At 44.1% G+C, this 22,431-nt stretch overlaps 1 protein-coding gene across 9 annotated transcripts in view; it reads right to left on the reverse strand.

Moving 5' to 3' along the window:
* ARID1B (AT-rich interaction domain 1B) overlaps window positions 1-22,431 on the reverse strand; it is a 450,798-nt gene that overhangs the window by 66,510 nt on the left and 361,857 nt on the right. For all 9 annotated transcript variants that reach the window (XM_047102157.1, XM_047102162.1, XM_047102161.1 and 6 more), the window contains one exon: window positions 8,601-8,780. In XM_047102157.1, the coding sequence (XP_046958113.1) occupies window positions 8,601-8,780 (180 nt within the window). The remainder of the gene's footprint in view (window positions 1-8,600; window positions 8,781-22,431) is intronic.

Raw genomic sequence — 22,431 nt, forward strand, 5'->3', positions numbered from 1 at the left:
AAGCACCACGCTTTTGAAATTCATCCACATTATTGCACACATCAGTGGCTTGTTCCCTTTTGTTGCTGAGGAGCATTCAATTCTGTGGACATTTGAGTTGTTTCCAGTTTTGGGCGATACGAACAAAGCCGCTAACATTTGCACACAGGTCTTTGTGTGGACATAGGTTTCATTTCTCTTGGCAGAACCCTAGGGATGAGAGAGTGCCAGGTTGAAGGCTAAGTGCATGTCGGGCTTTTGAAGAAACCCTACCACAAAATGTGTAAGTTCAAAAAAAAAAAAATGTAGGAGTTCTAATTGTTCCACATTGTTGATATTGCCAATGAAAAAAAAAAATTAGCGGGGCGCCTGGGTGGCTCAGCCGGTTAAGCATCCGACTCTTGGTTTCGGCTCAGGTCATGATCTCATGGTTTGCGAGTTCAGGGTCCGCATCGGGCTCTCTGCTGTCAGCGCAGAGCCTGCTTCGGATCCTCTGTCCCTTCCTTGTTCTGCCCCTCCCCTGTTCTCTCTCTCTCTCTCAGAAATAGACGTTAAGAAATAGAATGATTTTGAGCATTTTTCACATGCTTATTTGCTGGTTACCGTATTTCATAAGATCCTTTCTGTGTTTAAAAAAAAAAAAGTTCTATTTCAAAAACCTTTCAACCCCACCTTTTTACACAGGCTGATCACACAATGCTGCTTTTTGGGTACCACCTTGGAGAAAAACTGACCGAGTAGATAGGAAGACCACAAATGCAGGTTCAAAATGAAAGCTGACTTACCCCCAGTTGCATTAAATCCTACCACTGGTGGGAATGAATAATTTGTTTTTGGAATCGATACGTATGGGTACCATATTTTTTCCCTAAGTCAACATGCATTTTCAAGTCTTCACCATGTAAGAGAAGTGACCATATTGCACAAAGCTTGGAACAGAGGGGGAAAGGCCTACTACCTTACAGTTTGGGTTCAGAGTTTCACTTTTGGTAGTTTTTTCTCCATATGTTACAAAAATGGACCCCTTCAAAAATTTAATTATACAATAATGCAAGTTCAGTACAGTGAGTACAAGAGCAGAGAGAGAAACAGACAAAGGTGATCCTTCGTTTCACCTCCCAAAGGTAATTTTTTTTTTTTTACTGATTTTTTAAAAAAATTTTTAACGTTTATTTATTTTTAAGAGAGAGAGAGAGAGAGACACGGGGTGCCTGGGTGGCTCAGTCGGTTGAGTGTCTGACTGCCTCAGATCATGATCTCGCAGCCCACGAGTTCGAGCCTCACGTTGGGCTCTGTGCTGACTGCTCAGAGCCTGGAACCTGCTTTGGATTCTGTGTCTTCCTCTCTCTCTGCCCCTCCCCGCTGGTGCTCTCTCTCTCAAAAATAAAATAAACATTAAAAAAAATAATAAAAAGAGAGAAAGAGAGAGAGAGAGACAGAACACAAGAGGGGGAGGGGTAGAAAGAGAGGGAGACACAGAATGTGATGCAGGTTCCAGGCTCTGAGGTGTCAGCACAAAGCCCGACATGGGGCTTGAACTCAGGAACTGTGAGATCATGACCTGAGCTGAAGTCAGACGCTTAACCAACCGAGCCACCCAGGCGCGCCCCCTAAATAGTTCTTAAGGGCCTCTTATGTGCTAGCTCTGTGCTAATGGCTGGGGATTCAGCAGCGAATGAAGGCAAAAAGCCTACATTCTGGTGGCACAACACAGGCAAAGGAGCAATCCTAGAAGACGTCGTATGGCTCTAAGTGCTATGAAGAAAGATAAAGGGAGATTTATACAGCGTGGTGAGGGAGGTGTCCGTGGGAAGGCGACTGAGGAGAGCCACTCCCGGGAAAGGAGTTGTGCATGTATTGGTGGCCTCTCAGCAAGGAAAAGTGGATCCTCAGAGAAACAACGATCACTGAGGCTGACATCACACACAGGCCCAGAAGACATACGGGCACAGTCAGATGTCAGTATCGGGCTCCAGGGCAGTGAGTGAAGGAGAAGGCATAGGCCCTCAAACAGTACGGGTACAACTGTCTGCTACGTGTGACCTTCAGAAAGCCACTTGTTACTCCCAAGGTCAGTTTTCTCATCTGTAAAAAGGGTATAATACAGGATCAGCTATCTTACGTGGTTGCTGTGGGGGGAAAATGATAATAACTAACTACTGTTGGACAAGGACAGTCCATAAATAGAATCTTTCAAGGAACACAGAGAAACTATTCCAATATTAATAGGTTTTTAATCAGTGAAATTATCTTTTTATGTATGCATCATATGTGTAATTTTATTTTCACGATGCACAGATATTCAAATTTATTTCTCAAACCGAGTATAAGAAAAAGCACATTAAAAATGTAAAAAGGTATGACCTCAACTCAGTAGCCAAATTTAGTATAAAACAGTGAAATCTCTCTGGTAAGAAATGAAAAAGTGTCAGAGTCACCGCTGTCACACATTGCAAACGCACCTCTGTCCTCCCCTGGGCTCCAGAGTCCTTGTGCCCTGGGCTCACAAGCATCGAACAGCGCCCCCTGGAGGGAGAGCGCTTACCTGCTTCCCCTGATGGCTGAGGGACTCAGATCTGTCACCTGTGATTCAATAAGGCCATTTCTTTTCAGACGTTTGAAAAAAGGGCAGAGCTGTGAGCCCTGGGAAAAGGCTAAGATGTAAAGTAAAGCTGAATGTGCACATCCTGTGTCTCTACAGTGCTGTCCATGGCTGTCGTGACCAGGACCTGTAGTGGAGGGCCAGCCCACCGGGATGAGACGAGCTTACTCAGCAAGGGCAGTGCCTCGCAGCACTCCTGAGTGCTGTTGATTTTAACTGGCAAGGTAAAATAGTTTCACACCAGTCCAAATTACAGCTGCTTTGTGTTTTTCTTTTCTTTTTTTAATTTTTCCTTTTTTAAATTTTAAGTGGTTTAAATTCCCAGGTTTTGATAAAATTGTGACGATCATCAGTCCGTTGAGAAAAATTCATGCATAAACCTTGTAATGCGAAAGCTGAATTTGAGCATGGAAAGAAGAGGGCGTTAACGGTCTTTTGCTATAAATGACCTACTTCAATTTCTGTTTTCTTCCCCGGTCTTGGTGAGATGAAGATTTGGAATATTTCTTTCACAACAAAACAATATGGAATACGGAACTGAACACGTGCTGGGCACTGCAGATTTAACCATAAAATAAGGTTACGGTAGTAAACTTGCACACGCAGCACAACCGGATTCCAGGGGAAAAGAAACCAAGTTAACCAAACGGAGGGATCTGCACAGAGACGAGCCTTCCGAAAGCCAGAGAAGAGGATGTCGTCAGTCTGCAGCACTGTCCTGGGGGACGTGTGAACCCATGTGGCAGACACATTTCACCTCTGTGGGAGAGAGGCTGACTTCAGCTTAATTCAATAATAAGACTGCGATTCTGGACTTGCAAGAGCGGAGACCGACATCCTGGGTCATGGTGACACTAAGGTCGCTACTACAGGTACTGAGTGGACTGCTCCCTACTAACATGCATTCTTCCTCTGCAGCTGAAACAGTTGTAAGATGATCAGTGTGTAATTTGCTAGTTTGGAACTGCATTCATTTCAACTAGGTATGATTTGGAGTTTTCTGAATTCATTGAGAAACATATGTTAATGAAAGGAGAAGGAATATTTCAAATGGCATCTATTTTAGAAAAAAAAAAACCCTTTAACTTCTTTGGAAAAAATACCTTAAAAAATTTTTTTTGATGTTTATTTATTTTTAAGAGACAGAGATCAGAGCACGAGCGGAGGAGGGGCAGAGAGAGAGGGAGACACAGAATCCGAAGCAGGCCCCAGGCTCCGAGCCGTCAGCACAGAGCCCGACGCGGGCCTTGAACTCATGAACCAGGAGATCATGACCTGAGCCGAAGTTGGACACTCAACCAACTGAGCCACCCGGTGCCCCAGAATAAATACCTTTTATCAAGTAATTTAGAAACAAAAGGCCCACCAGACTCATCTGATTGAAAGTTCCCTGCTTCCTAAGACACACACTATACAAATTAAGGCATAAACCCAGGCCTGCTTCAGGGTACAAACCTGGGAAAAAGCTGTATGTGGTGGTGCAGACCCTGTCATACAAGTGAGTGAATAACTGAGGGGAATCTCAGCTCAGAATTATTTAGTTGCCCAAGGAAATACTGCTATTTAGAGCAAAATTAAGGCTAGACCCCCACTGCCCACAGTGACAAATGTGCACAAAGTATTTGGGGACAGTCCGTGTGACAGACACTGTTTTATTTTTTTTTTTTAATTTTTTTTTTTTAACGTTTATTTATTTTTGAGACAGAGACAGAGCATGAACGGGGGAGGGTCAGAGAGAGGGAGACACAGAATCTGAAAAGGCTCCAGGCTCTGAGCTGTCAGCACAGAGCCCAAAGCGGGGCTCGAACTCATGGACCGCGAGATCATGACCTGAGCCGAAGTCGGCCGCTTAACCGACTGAGCCACCCAGGCGCGCCAACACTGTTTTAGAGAACACAAAAACAAGACAGTCTTTGTTCTTAAGAAACATGAAGGCGAAATCTGTTTCAGCAATCTTTCCCCCAAATTCATTTATTAATAATTAACGTGTCAATTACATAATTCCATTCTATTTATTAAAGCAAGTCTCATGGCCCTACTCGCAAACACCTCGTAAGGGTAGTTATTATATGTGCTTGCCTGAAGGTAGAAAAGTGCTATTTCATAAAATACACTGCAATTAGACATTTTCACACATTTAGATTGGACTCATTCCATTTGCATATGTAATAATGCAGACTTTAGTAATATACATTTCTAAAAAATTTCCTTCTTCACTTCATAGAAACTTTTTTCTTAATCTCTAGTATCTTTGATGTGTTTCCAAGCCTGAATTCCCCAAATGCTCCTTGTTCCTTGAAGGCAAGTAGTTTGTCTTTTGGTTTCCCCAGTGGCTTTCTGAATGAATAAACCAGCAAGGAGGGTACATCTATGGCGTGGGAAATAACACCCCAGTGACTATGTAAGTGGCCTCTGAAATCTCCCTTGGTTTGAACCCAGGCTCTGCCACCTACTAGCTGTGAGATCGTGAGTCAATTACTTAACCTGCTCATTTGCAAATGGGGACAATGTGAGAGCTTCCCATTAATTAAGCAAATGGGTGAGTCTGCCCAAATTTGAGTCCTGGCATGACCGTGGCGTATCCTGGTGAAGCTCTGTTTCTCCATCTGTCCAGGGGTAAATGGTACCCGTCCTGTAGTATGCTGTGAGGATGAAGTGAGTTAATCTATGGAACACACTTCAAACAGGACCCAGGGCACAGTAATGGATGTCGGTTGCTACTACTAAATAACAATTTTGCAGAAGTCGTTTCTGACGGTAAGAAGACTTAAAAAAAGATCGTAAGATATTTTCCTCTGAGATCTCTTCAAAACAAAACTAACAGAGAAGACACTCATCCAGTTAGGAACAGAAACAGAAGATGAAAATAATGGCCTCTGTGGCTCACACACAAGTGATTCTTTTCAGAGATGTTAAAACACGTAGCATGAAAATGCAAGCTGAATGTCTGATGACTAATTTGAGTAGCTAATTAAGACAAGGTAGAATAAAATACTTATTTTGGGTCCAGTTTAAAAAGATCAAGTTTAGAAAGATCAACAAAGAGAGAAATGCAAAGGTAAGGACACTTACTGAATTGAGTAATTGTGTTACAAGTGCTAATTTCCTGTCATTTAGTGCTTGCTGGGGAAAGGAGAATACAATAAGGAAAGGCAAACAATTCGGAGCTGAAGGCAGAGTCCCAGGACACTGATTTTCAGCACACGGCATTTGGAGCCAGTCAAGGAACCCAGGAGGAGGCACAGCTCGGGGTGGACACGAGCAAGCTATCACTCAGGAGAAGGAATGACAGAGAGGACAAATCTGAGGGCACCTGTTTTCAAAATGAAGAAGTGTTGAGTATGGAAATGATCTTCCATATTCTAAATGGTTTCTAATATCAACCTGAACTCAGTATTTATGCCTGAAAATAAATCCCTTCTTGACTATATAACCAAAATGTGATGTGGTGGGTCCAGTGGGCCGCATGGATATAAAAGGCTTCAGACAAGAAGCAAGATTTACTCTTGTAGATTATTAGAATTGGAAGCAAATTCTAAAGTAACACGATCTAATTTTCTCATTTTCTAGAGGAAAGGTAATTCCCAAAGAGTAAGCAATTTTCCAAGGACACTCAGCAGTTTGGATGAGAACCCTCACAGGTTCAGTGTTCTTAAATTATGAATCTTAATGTTCATTTATTCCGGAAAACTGAGGGTTTTACTCGGAGAAGAAATCCATTCTATAGAAATTGCCTTTCCTGCTATTAACTCCAATAGCATAAACACTTTCTTAGCTCTTCACAAAAGACTCCTCAGACAGTCAAGGTTCCATCTTCCCTTATTATGAGAACAGTAGAGGATGAGGTTGCAAGAGTGAATTATTTAAGAGAAGACAGACCAATTTTCAAGATTACAAGAAGCCCTTGTGAGTGTTAGCGGTCAAGTCCCAGACCTTTAGCCACTCCCAATTCTGGGAGCACAAGCCTGACCTGTCTCCGGTTACATGCTGAGCACAAGTCCACATTTTCTGTGTATATCACAACTTACAGACTACTTTTCTAACTTTCACTAAAGTTTCCTTCTTTTCACAACAGCCAAGGAAGCCTTGAACACGCCCGCTGAGCGGAGTTGGTGAGCGGGTGTGCTCTCTCACAACCGGGTGACTCACTGACCTGCCTTAGGTCAGCAACAAACTTCTTCGTGCCGCAGCTTCCTGGGGCTGACAGGGAACAGGGCAGACTTACTGTCAACTGGGACCTGAACTCCTAGGGCCTACTGAAATTAAGATCTTGGAAAACCATTAATGATATGGTGTGAAGGGAATCAAGCAAAACACAAAGTCTATATCCACCCTGACTACATGCATGTATTGACAAAGGCCGGAAGGGGCCAAATAAAACGTTTTTTTTTTTTTTTTTTAAGTTTATTTATTTTGAGAGAGAGAGAACAAGCAGGACAGGGGCAGAGAGAGAGGGAGAGAGAGAATCCCAAGTAGGCTTCAGGATCTGTGCTGAGCCCAATGTGGGGTTCGATCCCAGGACTGTGAGATCATGACCTGAGCCGAAATCAAGAGTCGGATGCTTAACCGACTGAGCCAGCCAGGCGCCCTTGTTTTGGGTGTTCTAACATAGTTTCCCTAACAACAGAGATAGTTGGAATGTAAAATAACAAAGCAATGTAAGGCAAGGAAGCAATGTTATACTGGGAATATTGAATACTGAATATTATCATCTTTCAGAAAGAGATCTTCCAAGATAAGATAGTATGTTGATAACTCAATTTTCAAACCGTGAAATACTATAAACAGAAAGAAAGCGTTTTTCTGAGAAAAACCAGGTGAGAAACACCAGGTGAAAAGCCAAGAAGGTACTAAGGCCTCATAGAATCATCTAGCTTTGTTAGGCACACACTCAATGGCTAGAGAGGCTCAACGAACCCCAACAGAGCTCAATGGTTTGCTAAACAGACACAAATGTCTTCAGAAAATAAAACTTTATTTAACAGGAGGAGACCTGACTTTGTTGTTGTTTTACTAGAACCTCCTAGTGGGCATTCATCATCTCCACTTGGAAAATTCCTGATATTTTCAGAAGTGAGGAAACTCTGGGAATTGTGCCAGATTATCTCATTCTCTCTAAATTATCCATTAATGTCTAAGTTAAATAAACAAAACATAAAGAAGGTGCTAAATTCAAATGCCTTATTGCCAAAAGTGACTTAGAAAAAATATGTATCAGGTTAAAAACCTTGATAAAAGGATTCTACATGTACATGAAAAAACATACATCAATTTCCAGGAAGGCAGATGTAAACAGTGCATCTTGGCATAGTCTCATTTATTTTTCCACTCGTCTTATCTCCCCTCCCCCTTTTTAAAAGACTTTACTTTTAAGTAATCTCTACACCCAACGTGGGGCTAAACTCACAACCCCAAGATCAAGAGCTGCATGCTCCACGGACTGAGCCAGCCGGGTGCCCCCTTATCTTCCTTTTTGAAAGACATGCCCATTTCAGGCTTTGTTCTATCTTCTAAGAGTAAGACCAGTAATGACTGAAAAAATGAGAACTACTATTTATCAGATACAGCACTTTGGAGACAAACTGGGAGCAGGTGTAATGGGACGACATCCTTCTGAGCTGTGAGCACATTGTTAAGGGGGCACAATCAGAATTCAACGTAATGAAACCCAAGTTTTAAATCAGAAACTTTTTGAGGACAAGGCCTGTGTCTATTTCTCAACGAGCATTTCAAACTACATCACAGAAACTAAGATTTACTCCTTCATTAATAACACACATATTAAGAGCATTTACCACAGTGTCTGATGCATGAATGCTTAATGAACACTTGCTATAATTATTCTTCCCATCATGATGGGCAACTGAAGGACTGTGGGTTTGCATTAACCTCACCAACCTGCCGGGTAACAAATAATGGGATCTTACAAGATGTTTATAATATGAAGACCTCGAAGGACTAACATATTAACAAAACCTCTACAGCCTACTGCGATGCATTTTTGAGAAACGTCGTTTACCTTGTGGTCCATACTGGCTCATCTGCGGACCATAAGTCCCACTTGAGTTACTCTGCTGAAAGCTACTGATTCCAGGATGCATCTGGCCTCCAGGAGAAGGATGAGGCGACATGGATGGTCCTGTCTGTTGAGGTCCATATTGAGACATCTGAGGGTTTCTTTGTGTGCCTGCCATAAAACCTAGGTGGGAAATAAATGGAAATATGTAAGTGTAGGTGACAAAACGGACATGGGATTGTGTGGAAGGTGGACACGAAGAAGACTGGCACTGTGAGACTCCCCTAAAGAAACATCTAAAGGTATTTCACACCCAAAGTGGGGGATCTGGAAGGGTCCCCTGGGGCTCCCCTAGACCTAACTCGGAAGGCCCAGTAGAGTTCCCGGGGACCCAGTGGATCGTGAACTAGGGAAAGGAGAAGAGGGAGGAAGGGCGAGCAAGCTTAACCTCTCTTGGAGATGAGGCCTCTACCAAAAGCCACAGGAACACCCAGGACCCTCTTATCCCGAGAGCCTTCCATTCCTGCCAGGCTGATCTCCGGGATGCATGTCTCCCGCCACCCAAACATCCTGCCCTTCTTCTCAAGGCCAGGCCAGTACCTTTCTCTCCTCTGCACGGAACTGTTCTGTCCCCCTGGTCTCCTGAGTAGCCACTGTTCACCTTGACTCCTAAGCGCTGCAGACCTGAACCCTGATTCAGACCACCGCTTACAGGTCCGCTGTGAACAACGGGCGGGTCTGAAGTGGATCCTGCCGTTTCAGAACCCTGACTTCCTCCCGTAAACCTACCAATGGCAACGGCACTCACCCACTGTCCCCGCCAGGCGCCAGCCCCCCACCCGTTTCCTAGGTGTGCGCCCATCCTGTTGCCTCCGCTCCCCTCCATTTCTCCAGAAGCTTGGCCAGCGCTCATATCCCCCTCCCCCAACACTCATCTCCAAGCCTCTGCGCCACCCACCCCTGCTTTGTTCCTTTCGCCTCACTTTCACAAAGCTGCCAGAACCATCTCTCAGGAATAAAAAAAGAAATTAGAGCATATCTTTCCTGCATGAAAGCCCTCAAGGCTTTCCCGTGAGCCCAGGAACCAAATGCAAACCTCTGACTATGGCCTGCGGGCTCCTCTGTGGTCAGGCGTTCGTTCGGGTCTCACTCCAACCCCATTTCCTATGGCTCTGGGCAGCTACAAAGCATGGCTCCCGAGAATGTTCTCCCACCTGCCGATACCTTCTCTCCAGGGCTCTTCCCCAGCGGCCCACCCTGACGCGGAACCACCCTGGCCATTTCTCACTCGTGTTTCTTCACAGCACTTCTCATAACCTGCAATCGTTTCCCCGTATTTTCAACTCACTTAGCCTCTCTCCCCCCGCTAAAAATCGGCTCCATGAGGGCAAGGATCATGTCTGTCTCAGTGCTGCATCCAAAGTGCCAGCAGAGTCTGGCACATGGTGGGGAACTATTTATTGAATGGGTGATTATTAAATTCCTCATGCGCCCAACAGAGTGCAGAGCACAACAGAGTAGGTGCTTAGCAGGTAGCTATCCAAACAGATAAAGAAAATACAACTTTAAATTATGCAGGACCATAACGTCAAGGTACATCCAGTCATCAGCAATTCGGGCAAATATAAACAAGCACGTAGAATGAACTGTGAAAGACTCATTTGGACAGAGTAGCCCAATCAAGACATGTATCTAAAAAAAAGCTAATACCGTCAAACTAACATACTAACAAAGGGCTGTCTGAATAACAGCTCCAGGAACCCAGGAGCTTGGGTTAGTCAGAGGTCTCATGTGTCAGGACAAGGCTCTAGTTTCCTGCAGAGTGCGCAGGCGGGAGTGGGGTGGGGGGTTGGGGGGAGGCACGGGAAGAACCCAGGACAGTAGCTTCTAGAGAGAGTCTACTGAGGCAGCTGGAGGGAAGACGATGCCCCGATCCAACACCAGCATAAACTTGGGGGGATAAATGAGGCAGGACATTTACTGAGGTCATGGTTTATATTTCAGCTAGGAAAAAAAAAAAGATCTTTCAACATTGCTTCATCTTAAGAGACAGAATACAAGTAAGAAGAGCTATTCCATTTATTTATAAAGATAAGTCTTATGAAATTCGGCTCAACTGGCAGCTCCTAGATATAAATCATCATAGAAAATGTTTGCTTTTTCAAATCTGAAAACAAACAGAAATCAGAGCACTAAAATTACTATAAATGATTGCATCTTAAGATGTTTCATGAAATATTTATCTAAGCTTTACTATAAAATTCTCGAGAGTTTCATATAGAGTCCTGTTTAATAAAAAATGTGTTTAAATTCCATACAGATTGTGTGGGTTTTTCTTTCTTTCAGAGAATGGCCGCTGTCTTCTTCATTAGTTCAAGAAAATAACACAGGTCCTTTTCTGGGGCATTAAATTTCACTTCAACCATGAAAGTGTCCATGCTGAAGGATTTAGGACCTCTGATAATATAGTACATCCTCAGGTTATTGCTGCCTCTGGGACACTTAATAGGCTTAAGGTTTGTTCAAATGAGTTCTAAGAATTCTTACCCGGGCAAGTTATTTCTTTATTTCTGACTGTTTACTCAGTCCTTAAAAATATAGATGCCACATTCCACTTGAATTCCCTCACTCATCACTGGCATTTTGCAGAAAATCAAGTTTGCGAAAAGATTCCAAGAGACGAGGAACACTAAAACAAGTTCGAGCAGATCGTGTCACGACATCAAGTTCCACAATGCAGACACGAGGTCCTAGGGGTATGGAATCCACCTCCTTCCACAGAAATTAAAATTGGAAATCTATTTCTTTCTGTGGATGATTTGCAATGGCACCACTTACAAAAGCGTCCTGAAATCTTATTTGAGGTTTTCGGAGAGACTCCTCTCTTTCCACGTGTTCCCCAAGATGACAGAAGAAGGTGACACCACTTGCGTGTCTCCCTTCTTAGCTGTGGTCATCTAATGGCACTCAACTGGGAACACGAGGCTGAGACTACGGTATGGTTTGCGTCACTAGCTCAGACTCTACTAGGAGAGACGGATACGTAAATAAACACATTTACAAGCGTATACTGATCGAACGAGCTTTGTGACCTTCAGCAAATCCTAATTTATCCAAGTCTCATCTTAAAATGAAGAAGGGGCTGCTGTAGGATCAACTGGGACAGCGTGTGAAAATGTTCTGTACTGTGAAATGCGATACAGACAAGGGATCTGATGATACTTTTCTGGTTTATAAAGTGCCACAAATATCTTTTAACTCCTGAACACCTCATATACGCAGATGTCCTTTCTAGCTAGAATGAACAAGCTCGTTTTTACACATTTGTTTTTTATTTAAATGTGTGGAATCTATGTTACTCCAGTACTTGCGTAACTTTACAAACTCCAAATACGATAGGAAATTTTAAGACGGTATACAGTTGTCTCCCTTTACCTGCGGGCTTACGTTCCCAGACCCCCCAGGGGACGCCTGAAGCTGTGGATAGTGCCGAATCCTATGTATACGATGTTTTTTCCTATACAAACATACCTATGATAAAGTTTAATTTGTAAACTGGGCACAGTAAGAGATTAACAGCAATAACTAATATAAAATAGAACAATTTTAACAATACACTGTGATAAAACCTATGTGAACATGGCCTGTCTCTTAAAATACCGCACGGCACCCATGCTGCTCCTTCTTGGGATGATGTCAGGTGACACTGTACCTACACTAGGAGACGAAGGGAGGTGAACGACGCAGGTGTCGTGACATGGCGTTAGGCTGCCACCGACCTTCTGGTCATCAGAAGGAGGACCATCCGCTTCTGGAGTGTGGCTGACTGCAGGCAGCTGAGACCCGGGCAAAGCAAAACCACTGATGAGAGGTGGGGGGGGGGGAGTTCCGTATCCCCATCTCTTACCGCTGAGTTCCCCTTGCCAAGTGCAAATGGTTTTTAATGTATGCTTTCGGAGGTGTTTTATAATTTGTGTTTGATTCTGTATTTCTCTTGCCGTGAGGAAAGGTGAACATTTTGTTTAATAGCTGTTTTTAGTTCCTTTTCTAGAACTATTTATATCATTCGCCCACCTTTCTGTTAGTCACTCTGTCCTGACTATGGAGTATTTCATCTTGTGGATACAGCTCCTATTACGAAACAGTTGTGTGGCTCACCGAAGCTCTTGCACCCGCAATCCAGGGGAGACGGGGCCTCCGCTGACATTAGACCACAGACTGTCTCAGCAGGAGAGCGAGACGATCGTCAGACTTGCATTTCTAGAGGCGACTGTGCTAGAACCTGCAGCATGAAGAAAGGGCTGCAGGGCAGAGAGGCTAGAACAGAAGCCCGGAGGCCAGTGACGAGGCAGGCAAAGTGACCCATAACAGAGAATCACAATTAAATGCCCGCAGCAGTCCTACCGGAAAGGCTTCCACTGTGCACAGAACTGTATTTTCAAAAGTATCACCGTCATCTAAACAAACTGATGAAAAATTTGAGGACAAAAGTTAGCTGAAAACGAAGAATTTCTTCCTTTCATCCTAAAGATAGAAACTCTGTGTGTCTACTATTTGTTTCCTCAACTGCAAATTAGGGACAATTGTGTCCACTGCATAGAGATGCTGTGGGGATTAAATGAGATAATACGTGTGAAAAACTTACCACGGGTGCCCAGAATCGTGGGCTCTCGGTGATTACTAGCTGTTGCTATTATCACACATCCACAGAAGGGGATCAAGACAGGCAGCATGCGAGGCAGCAAGGATACTGAGCTAGTGGCAGTCCTGGTCTTTCAGGTCTGCTGGGCAGAATACGGCAACTAACTTAACCTTTCTGGCCTCAGTTTTCTCACCTGTTAACTGCGGAGGAGGAGAAGCATAAGACTTACAGGGGATGCTTCTAGTTCTGGTTCTCAATTCTGGCTGAAAGCATTTTTTTTTTTCCCCTCTAGGAAAAATCTAATCAAGTTTGTAATTTCCATGTACGTTTCTTTGGGATATTTCTTGCTTTGTTTTGATTTTAACCTTTATTTTGGATGAAAGAAATGGTAAAATGTTTCCAAAAAATCAAATTCCAACCAAGGACTGTCTACCTATTTATGGTGACATATTTGATTGTATTTTTGCTTCTTTTAGCAAGTTATTACAAAACGGCAGCTTGCAATGTGGTTTGTGAATAGAAAAACTGACAGCTGAGAGAATAAAGCTGGTTTTTAAAAAAGGTGTGAAGTTTTTCTAGTTAGAAGCCATCTGAATTTAGAAAACCAAACTTTCTAGTAAGGGAAATTTGGAAAGGATAAAATGCATTTCCTATATATTATCAAAATATATTTTATTATTAGATATACTATGGAATTGGATGTCCCAGGTAAGTATGTAATGTGGGGAAACACAAACTTTAGAAAAAAAGTACTGGATGAGATTATTATTTACATTATATAAATTACTTATTGAGAAATCACAGAAACTACACATGAAAATATAACTTGTACATTTTATCCATACAATATACCCATAGGTTTATATAAATGAATTTAGTCTTTCTGAGTCCTTCATCACATGTGTATATAGTCACACACACTGGTACCACCACATTCCAAATGAAAAGAGACATACTTCTCACATGAAAACTCAGAGGTGCCCTTTCGGGAAAGAAAGAAAGGAAGGAAGGAAGGAAAGAAGGAAGGAAGGGAGGGAGGGAAAGAAAGCAAGCAAAAGAGAGAGAGTAAAAGCTATACTCTCAGAGAAATGCAGTGTAATAGGAAACACACACACACACACACACACACACACACACACACACACACACACACTCTAAACCACCCCAAAAACGCTATACGAAGGCATGACTATTCTTTCCAGGGATGCCGCGAGCCCTTCCTTCACTGTGTGAACTGTTCTCAGCGATCACACTGGCCCCTCAACCGCAACAGCGCTACACAAACCTTCTCCCAGCGAGCTCCAATGTTACTCTGGCGCTCGCGGAAGGTGGTAAGGGTGAGAGAGCATTGAAAGAAAGTACAAGATGGGATCCCTGTCCTGGAAAAAACTTCAAATTTGGTTGAGGAGCAAATAAAACCTATCAGCAGGGAACAATCATCAAGTGAGCTTCCAAAGCCACTGGGGCAGGTGCTCGGCCACGTGCAAGGCGCTGGGGTGCAGGCAAGGAGGAGACAGAGTCTGCCCCCGTGAGGCTCACAGGCCAGTGGGAGACGGACATGCAACAAACGACTGGGCAAATGAAGAACCCAAGAAAAAGAGAAGTCCGGGTGCTATGAGGGTAGAAGAGGAGGACCCAGTTCAGACTGGGGAGCAGGAGAGTTTCCTTGAAAAAGTCCTATTCAGGTGGAGGCCTCAACGATGGGCAGGACTGACCACCTGACACCCAACACAGAAACAGGCGTGACCAGCAAAGCGGGCATCACAACATACGTCCTTAGAAGCCACGGTGCCTGCATTCAGCGGACTCCTACGGACACTGGGGCACCTTCACCCGGTTAGTCCTTTTCCCTGGTTAAACATTTTACCCCTTGCTCGAAGTCCTTCCTGGCCCACCTCGTAACTGCCAGCAAGTGACCAGCACACAGGAAAGGGCAGCACCACCTCTCACGACGTCCAGCCCCCTCGGCCATCAACACCCATGTCCACGCTGTGTCCTTCTGCGTTTTCTTCCCTTCAGAAGAAAGAGATCTTTCACTCATACGTGAGGCCAGCGCCTTCTCTTATGCTCTGAATCCCATCCTTCCTCATTTCTTCAGGGATCTGTCAATCGTGTTTGTTCAGAAACTAGACCCTGACTCTTGATTGCTTAACAGAATGAAGTCCAAACTTATTAGGTCAGCACATGAGTCTTTCCAAATTTGGCCTGACCTATTTCTCCAGCCTCATCACGTCTACACGGTCATCACGGTGTCCCCACTTGGTTTTGATCATTCAGATACCTTTTCCTCCCTGTAGGCATCAGGTTGCTCGAGACCTGCCAAGTCCTGGCATGTTCATTCACTTAACAAATATTTATTGACTACCTCTCATGTTCCAGACGATGTGCCATTCACTGTCAGTAACCGTTGACATTTAATGAACATATATTACGTGCTAATAGCTTTGTTCTTCATTAGCTCATTTAAACTTCAAAACAACTATGGAGACACTGAGGCTTACAAAGTTTAATTCATGAATTAAAACATTCTTAACCACAATCCACACTTAAGAAATACTTTTTTTCGAAAAAAATTTTTAACGTTTATTTATTATTGAGAGACAGAGTGTGAACAGGGGAGGGTCAGAGAGGCAGACACAGAATCTGAAGCAGACTCCAGGCTCTGAGCTGTCAGCACAGAGCCCGACGCGGGGCTTGAACTCACAAATGGCAAGATCATGACCTGAGCTGAAGTCGGACGCTCAACCGACTGGGCCACCCAGGCGCCCCAAGAAATACATTTTATATCATGATCCGATGTGTGTATGTGAACATGTGTCTATATATTCACAAGCAGGTTCACACACATACCATTTCACAAAACAATTTCTACCCTTCTTATGTGAAATGCACTCTGATATTTAAAACATTTATTTCAGTTAAAAAAAAAACAACTCACTAAATGGGAGGCACCGTGTGAAAACAAGATGCTCGACTGTGTCCTCTACTGAATATGCTGTTTTCACAGCGTGCCCACAAGGCCATTCACCTCCATGTAACAGACTCTAGTCCTTCCTGGCCCCGCCTCCTGCTACCTTTGACGGCATTCCTTGGCCTTCCAGAAAGCACCATTCATGTCAGCCAAGGTAGAGCGGTTACCACGGTGCCATTGCTACTGGCTGGAGTGCCTGTTTCTCCCCCAGACTATGTACTGCGGCTTTAAAACACACTCTCTTCGCATCTGTCTCCTCAGCACCACACGAGGTGCCTGGCACAGAATCGGAACCAAATACATGTTTTTTAATGAATAAGAAAACATCTTCATTCAGAGCCCTGTTTACTTTTACTTTACAAGAAAGAGCTTAATAAATGTTACGGTCTGGCTCCTTAATTCATAGTATATTTGCAGAATTGTTTCCAGGGGAAGGAAGTCAGCTCTTCCAGGAAGGAGTTACAGACAGCTGAAAGCCCAACAGGCAGAAAGCCTGGTTTTCTCCCACCTAAAAACCTGACAAATGCACCCACCCTCTCCATCTCCAGTGTCACTGCAAAGTCAAACTGGTTTTGCCACATATGGTTAGGTGCCTTTAGGCCAGCAGTTAGTGAGAAGCTGAGCCTCAGTTTCCATTTCTGAGACGTGTGGATGACAGGTGAGCCTACACTCTAAGGTGAGATGAGACAATGTTTTGTGTAGCAAGCAGCTAGTGCCTTCACACAGCACAGAGGCTCAACAATGTGATGGTTATTATTGTTCGTATTATTTTTAATACAACCCACAATTTATTTCCTGTCTGAATGCCTCCAGGTTTCCAAACTAGCTTCCCTTTGCCAGGCTCCCCTAAAAACCATTCATCACGGTGGAGCCAAAGAGTGCTGCAAGTCCCTGGACCGTGGTTAATTCACCGAGGTGACAAGTGCCATACCCTGTGAGCCTCCCGGCAAACAGCCTGATGCCCCTCCCCAGGCAGCATCAGCTCTGTGTTGTTGTGCTGGGCCTGCTTGCTCTATGCCTTCTCCAACAAAGCCAGTTAGAGCTGATGGGTTGCTTTCCTCACCCAGTTGACTATCCAGAAAGCATTGCCCTTTTCCAGAGAGCTAGTTCCAGAAATAATTGGCCAGCCATGTTATTTGGCTCAGAAAAGCTACGCTTGTCAGTTTCAGGCCACTCAACAGAGAGCTACAGTACTGATTAGCTCTGAGTGCCATTAGACTCAGCGTACATCCTTCCTGATCTGGCAGATTCCCTAGAGTGTGCCTTTTAAACGAGAGAGACGGAGAGAGAGAGAGAGAGAGAGAGAGAGAGAGAGAGAGAGGAAGGGAGGGAGACGGAGAGATGGGTGAAAAGATACAGAGAAATGGACTGAAATATCAAGATTCCTGTCAAGTGCCTGAATTGATTCTCAAGGTAAAGGGCCAGGATCTTGACTTGTTTACCACTGGATTAGAAGCACCTATGACCAATGACTAACTTGATAAACATCTGTGCAAACCATTAGGTTTTGTGTGTGTGTGGGGGGGGGCGGGTGGTAAAAGAAGATGACAATTCTCTTGCTACTTACAAGGAAGAGCACCCAGGACTTCTGGCCAGGGGGAGTACAACTTGCTCTTCTGGTGGGAGCCTATCCAAGAGCCCTGAAGCTCGTGTGAGAAAAGCCTGATCTTAGCCGGGCTCGTTCCCACCACCTAGTAAGATGGAGCGTTTATTCCAAAGGCACATTTGCATTAATTTAGGTATCTAATTACAATTTGGTAATTTTTTGAATGTCATATTCTATGTATCCAATAGCTACAGATGGGAATGGAGGTAGGGTTGCCAGAATCTTACCTGGAGTCACTTAGTCTGCATGTTAAGGATTGTTTTCTTTAGGGCCATTCTTCTATATTTATATTAGTATCAATGGAAAATTCCAAGACAATCTATTCTTGTTACATGGCAACGTAAGTAATGTTAAGTCTAGGGAAAAATGCTGCTGGTCTCTATATTATAGAGACCAATATTAGAGACGAAGCCAGAGAGTTGTTTTTCCCTTCTCCATTAAAAAAAAAAAAAAAAAATCCCCTCAATGCTACCTTAGAAAATGGGTCTAATAGAGAATTAGCATTTCTAAAATGTTTCTTTGTATTATTATTAGGTTAAGTGAGTTTTCAGGACCTTTCGAATTTTTTCTTCAGCATTGTACTATCTGTGGTTTATTAAGTGGATATTTTTCTTGGTTTTACAGACAGCATGTTATAGAATTGTCTAATTTGTAAAAAAGAAATTGTCTTACAGGAAAGATCCAGCGTTACTATCTAAACCTTTGTGTATCAAAAAAATGGAAAGAAACTGATCCACACCACCATTCTAAACAAGTCACATTTTCCATATTGGACATGAGATGAACACAGAATATTGTTTATGTGGTAGGAGTAAGGAAAAACTCTTGGTTGGGCAAGACGGAGATAAAGCTTATCTTTAGAAGGACTTCAAAAGTTCTCAAAAGTAGGACGGAATTCTATTTCATTTAAAAAATAAACTGGCCACAAGGCACGTGTAGGGAAGATGATACAGAGGGAACTGGAGCAGAGAGCTCCATGAATCCAAACGGGCCACGGTGGGTCGTCACCACTCTGAAACAGTCACCGATGAGCTAAAGTACCTTCTGACGAAAACACACGCCTAAGCTGAAGAGTGTACAAAATTGATTCAGAAACAAAGCCAAAGAAATAGTCAAGCAAAAATGGGAAATTTCAGGATATTAAATTGGGAGGCACTTTAGCATGGATCTCAGCCTCCAAGAGTCCGTCCTTTTCCTCTTCACGCAGCCCGACAAATTCTGCAACACTGAGCGTCAGAGACTTTAAATCCTGCCGGGAAACTGAGTCAGACACAAAGCTCAAACCATGGCTCATCCGAGCCACGAAAGAGGAAAACGGCGAGGGCAGAGCGAGCGTGTCCAGGCTAATGCGGGACAGCAAGGGAGCACGGAACCAATTACACGACAACGCGACTTCTTCCTCAGAGGTGCCTCTTTCGCTGGCAGAAAGCTCTAGCACCGTCAGGACACCAGCGGGACACCGAGGTTCCATGAGCCACCAAAAAGCGAGGCACGTTTTTCCTCTGGCACATGGACAATTTGTTTTCATGTTGGCATCTGTTAAAAATTCACAGAACTGCCTCGTTTCTTCAAGCCAGTTCGATATAAGATGTTTCCCCACATGTGTGAAATAATGGGCACACGCTGCACCCCCTCAGCGGAGAGTCTCCCGCCTATAAAGGCAGACAGGGCGATGTCTCATCGCAAATAGGTGTCGGAGTCCCATTTGGAGAGAAAAATAGATTTTAAAGAATATTCTTGTTACATTTTAACATCTCCAGTGTTCATTCGCCTGCCCGTTCCTGGGCACGACGTGAACTGCTCTGAGGAAGACAGAAACTAATGACCCGTTCGAGGCGGGAACCCAGGCCCCCCGGTGCCGTCCCCGCTGTGCTCTCAGGTTAACCGGCAGGGTCGGTCCCTCTGCCTTCCCTGCACCGCGGCGCCCTATATTCAGAGGCACAGACGCGAGCATCTAAGTTCTCCCCGTCCGCCCCCACAGAACCCTCTCGCCTACTGACACCATCTATCACCGGGCAAATGAGAGTCCGGGGAAGCATCAGACTGATTACCCAGATGGTAGGTGGGGGCAAAATATCTGGCCTTTCCTTACACAAATCTTCCCGGTGTTAGCTGCAAAAGTCCGCTTCGGTGCTGAGAGCAGAGACAATTTTATGTGTGTTACTATGCGCTGGAAGGAGCAGAGGAGCCACTTTTTAAGGCTTTCAACTTCAGGCCAGGTCTCCCCTGAGTCATTTGTGCCTGATGCTTATGCTTATTATTAGTATTTGCACAGGGCTTCGCAATTTATAACCTTCAGATACAAGGCTGCGTCTGATCCATGCGACAAACCCACAGGACACTCTGATCCTCGCTTCACATAGGAGGAAGCAGAGATTTAATTAATTGTCGCAGGTCACAAAAGTAGTTAGTGGTAAACCCTGCGCCCAAACTCAGGTTTTTCGGTTCCAAACTCCCTGAAGATTAAACTGAGGAAAAGCACATACTACCTAAGCACTGGAGTGAGGAGACTGAACAAGGCCACGCGGTCTGCACAGGCACAGAGCTCTGGCTGGGGAGATTCCACTGATGACCTGGCACTGGGTCCCGAGCACGGCCAGGCTGCACTAGGAGGGTGCCTGGCTGTGGGGACGCCGCTGTGACAGGTGATGCTTCGTTCATTTGTTCACGTAGCAAATCTGGCCTCAAAGACCTACCAGCTGCCAGGCTCTGGAGGACCTGATGGGTCAGTAAAGACGGCCAAGGGGGCCCCATGTTGAGGTGGGGTTGGGGTTCAGATGTGAGTGGCAAAAGTGACAATGAGAAGAGATTATATCAAGATCCTGAATGAGGTTCAGCTGGCTGGGGATGAGAGGCAGCGGGGTGATGAGGGGTAAGGCCAGAAAGGGAGGCTGGTGCGGGGTAAGTGGCCCCGTAACCACGCACCTCAGCACAGCCTCCCTCTGAGGCAAAGCGGGGATCTCGGGCTCTTATGAAGGGCAGGATTAATCTAACCAGACCCCTGGAAAGACCATTCTGGATTCATCACGGAAAGGGGACTGGGAACGCAGCTGAGACAGGAAAGACATCTGCGAGGCTGGTGAAGGTGAAGTTAAAAGTTCCTGGGTAGCCAGGACCCCATTAGCGACAGTGGATACCAAGAAAAGGGGATGCGTGGCTAACACCGCAGGGGTAGAGTTCACGGAACATGATGACTAGCACAGGCCAGATGGGAGAGAAAAAGCCATCAAGGATGCCTTCCAGCTTTCTGGTTTGGGAAACTAGGCAGACAGGGGTCTTTCCCCGAGGTACGGACCCCTAAGGCACAGGAGAAATCACGTTACTATAAATAAGTGCATGCAATACACAATGTTGAATTTACCTAAGATCCAGGTATTCTCAGATACTTCCCGTGAAGAATAATGAGCCAATTACAAATGAGGGTTGACTATTAAAAGCAAGCTTCACTTGGCAATTCAAAAAAAATTACTGCATAAACCAAAAGTGACAAAACTATGCATCTTTAAAAATATTCTAAAATTTAGACTGATTCCTCAGTCAATAATAATAGACTTTTATTATATGTGATATTTGTTTTCTCAGTTTTTTGGTGAACAAACCTCTGGAGAGCGGACTTAATAGCAATGTAACAATAACCCTAATACAAGTCCTATGTTGTTATTTCCTGCACTAGACTAAGCTTTGGTTTGGACCACAATTCAGCCCAGAGGCAGAGCTCTGAGGCTGAGGAAATTATAAACAGCTTCCTAGATATTCCCTCTTGTATCTGACTTCCCATTTGACTTTATTTTCGTCTGTCACGGATTACAAAAAAAAGGGTCCTCAATTAAGAGCGGAGTCTGAATTCACTGCATCTGGTGGTGGGGGCAGGTTATCACTAATGCTTTAACACGTTGAGCTGCTATACTTACACAGCAATACATCTGGAAAGTGATCTACTTTCTTCTCTTTTTGCTAATAACCTCATGTTGAAAGCCAGCATCATTTTATGTTTAGCGTGCTCACAAATGGTAAGAACACCTTTATATACAAGGGTAATTGGAAAGGTGGAGTAAGAGAACATTTTCTGACTACCAACACCACCCTATGAAACATTTCAGAATGTGCAGATTTACTGTCATATTTAGAACTGAGAATCCAATAGGAAGAGGAACAAAATAGTTTCTGTAGTCACAAAACCAGAAAAAAAAAAATCTCCAATCCTATTTCCAACTCCTTAACGGGTATCTTGGTGGTCTCCATTTTTGAGCTAACTTGTTAATCTGTTCCTGACAGTTAAGAAGGTGGATCAATTAAGATATTCAAAACCATTAAAAAATTTGAAAACTACCTGCCATATAAATATCACCATGAAATCAGCTAGTAGCATTAAAAACTTCTCAAAATTTTTACTTATTTCCATCTAAATACTCCTAAGGTATAAAGAGACTGGTTGGGGTAGGGTGGGGGTGGCTTCTGGGCAACTCATTTCACACCAGACTCCAGGTGTGAGGATTTCAGCTTGGCCTGAAGTCCTGTCTGGACTGTCATAGAAATATGTCCAGGAAGGATGGGGGAGCAGAAGCAGTAGCTTTAATCTGGTGCAAGATCTAAATGCCCACTATGTTTCAAGACC

This window comes from Lynx rufus, unplaced genomic scaffold (assembly GCF_022079265.1).
Source record: "Lynx rufus isolate CCGP_SWC_20201006 ecotype Redwood Valley unplaced genomic scaffold, mLynRuf1.p SCAF_6, whole genome shotgun sequence".
Taxonomy (NCBI): domain Eukaryota; kingdom Metazoa; phylum Chordata; class Mammalia; order Carnivora; family Felidae; genus Lynx; species Lynx rufus.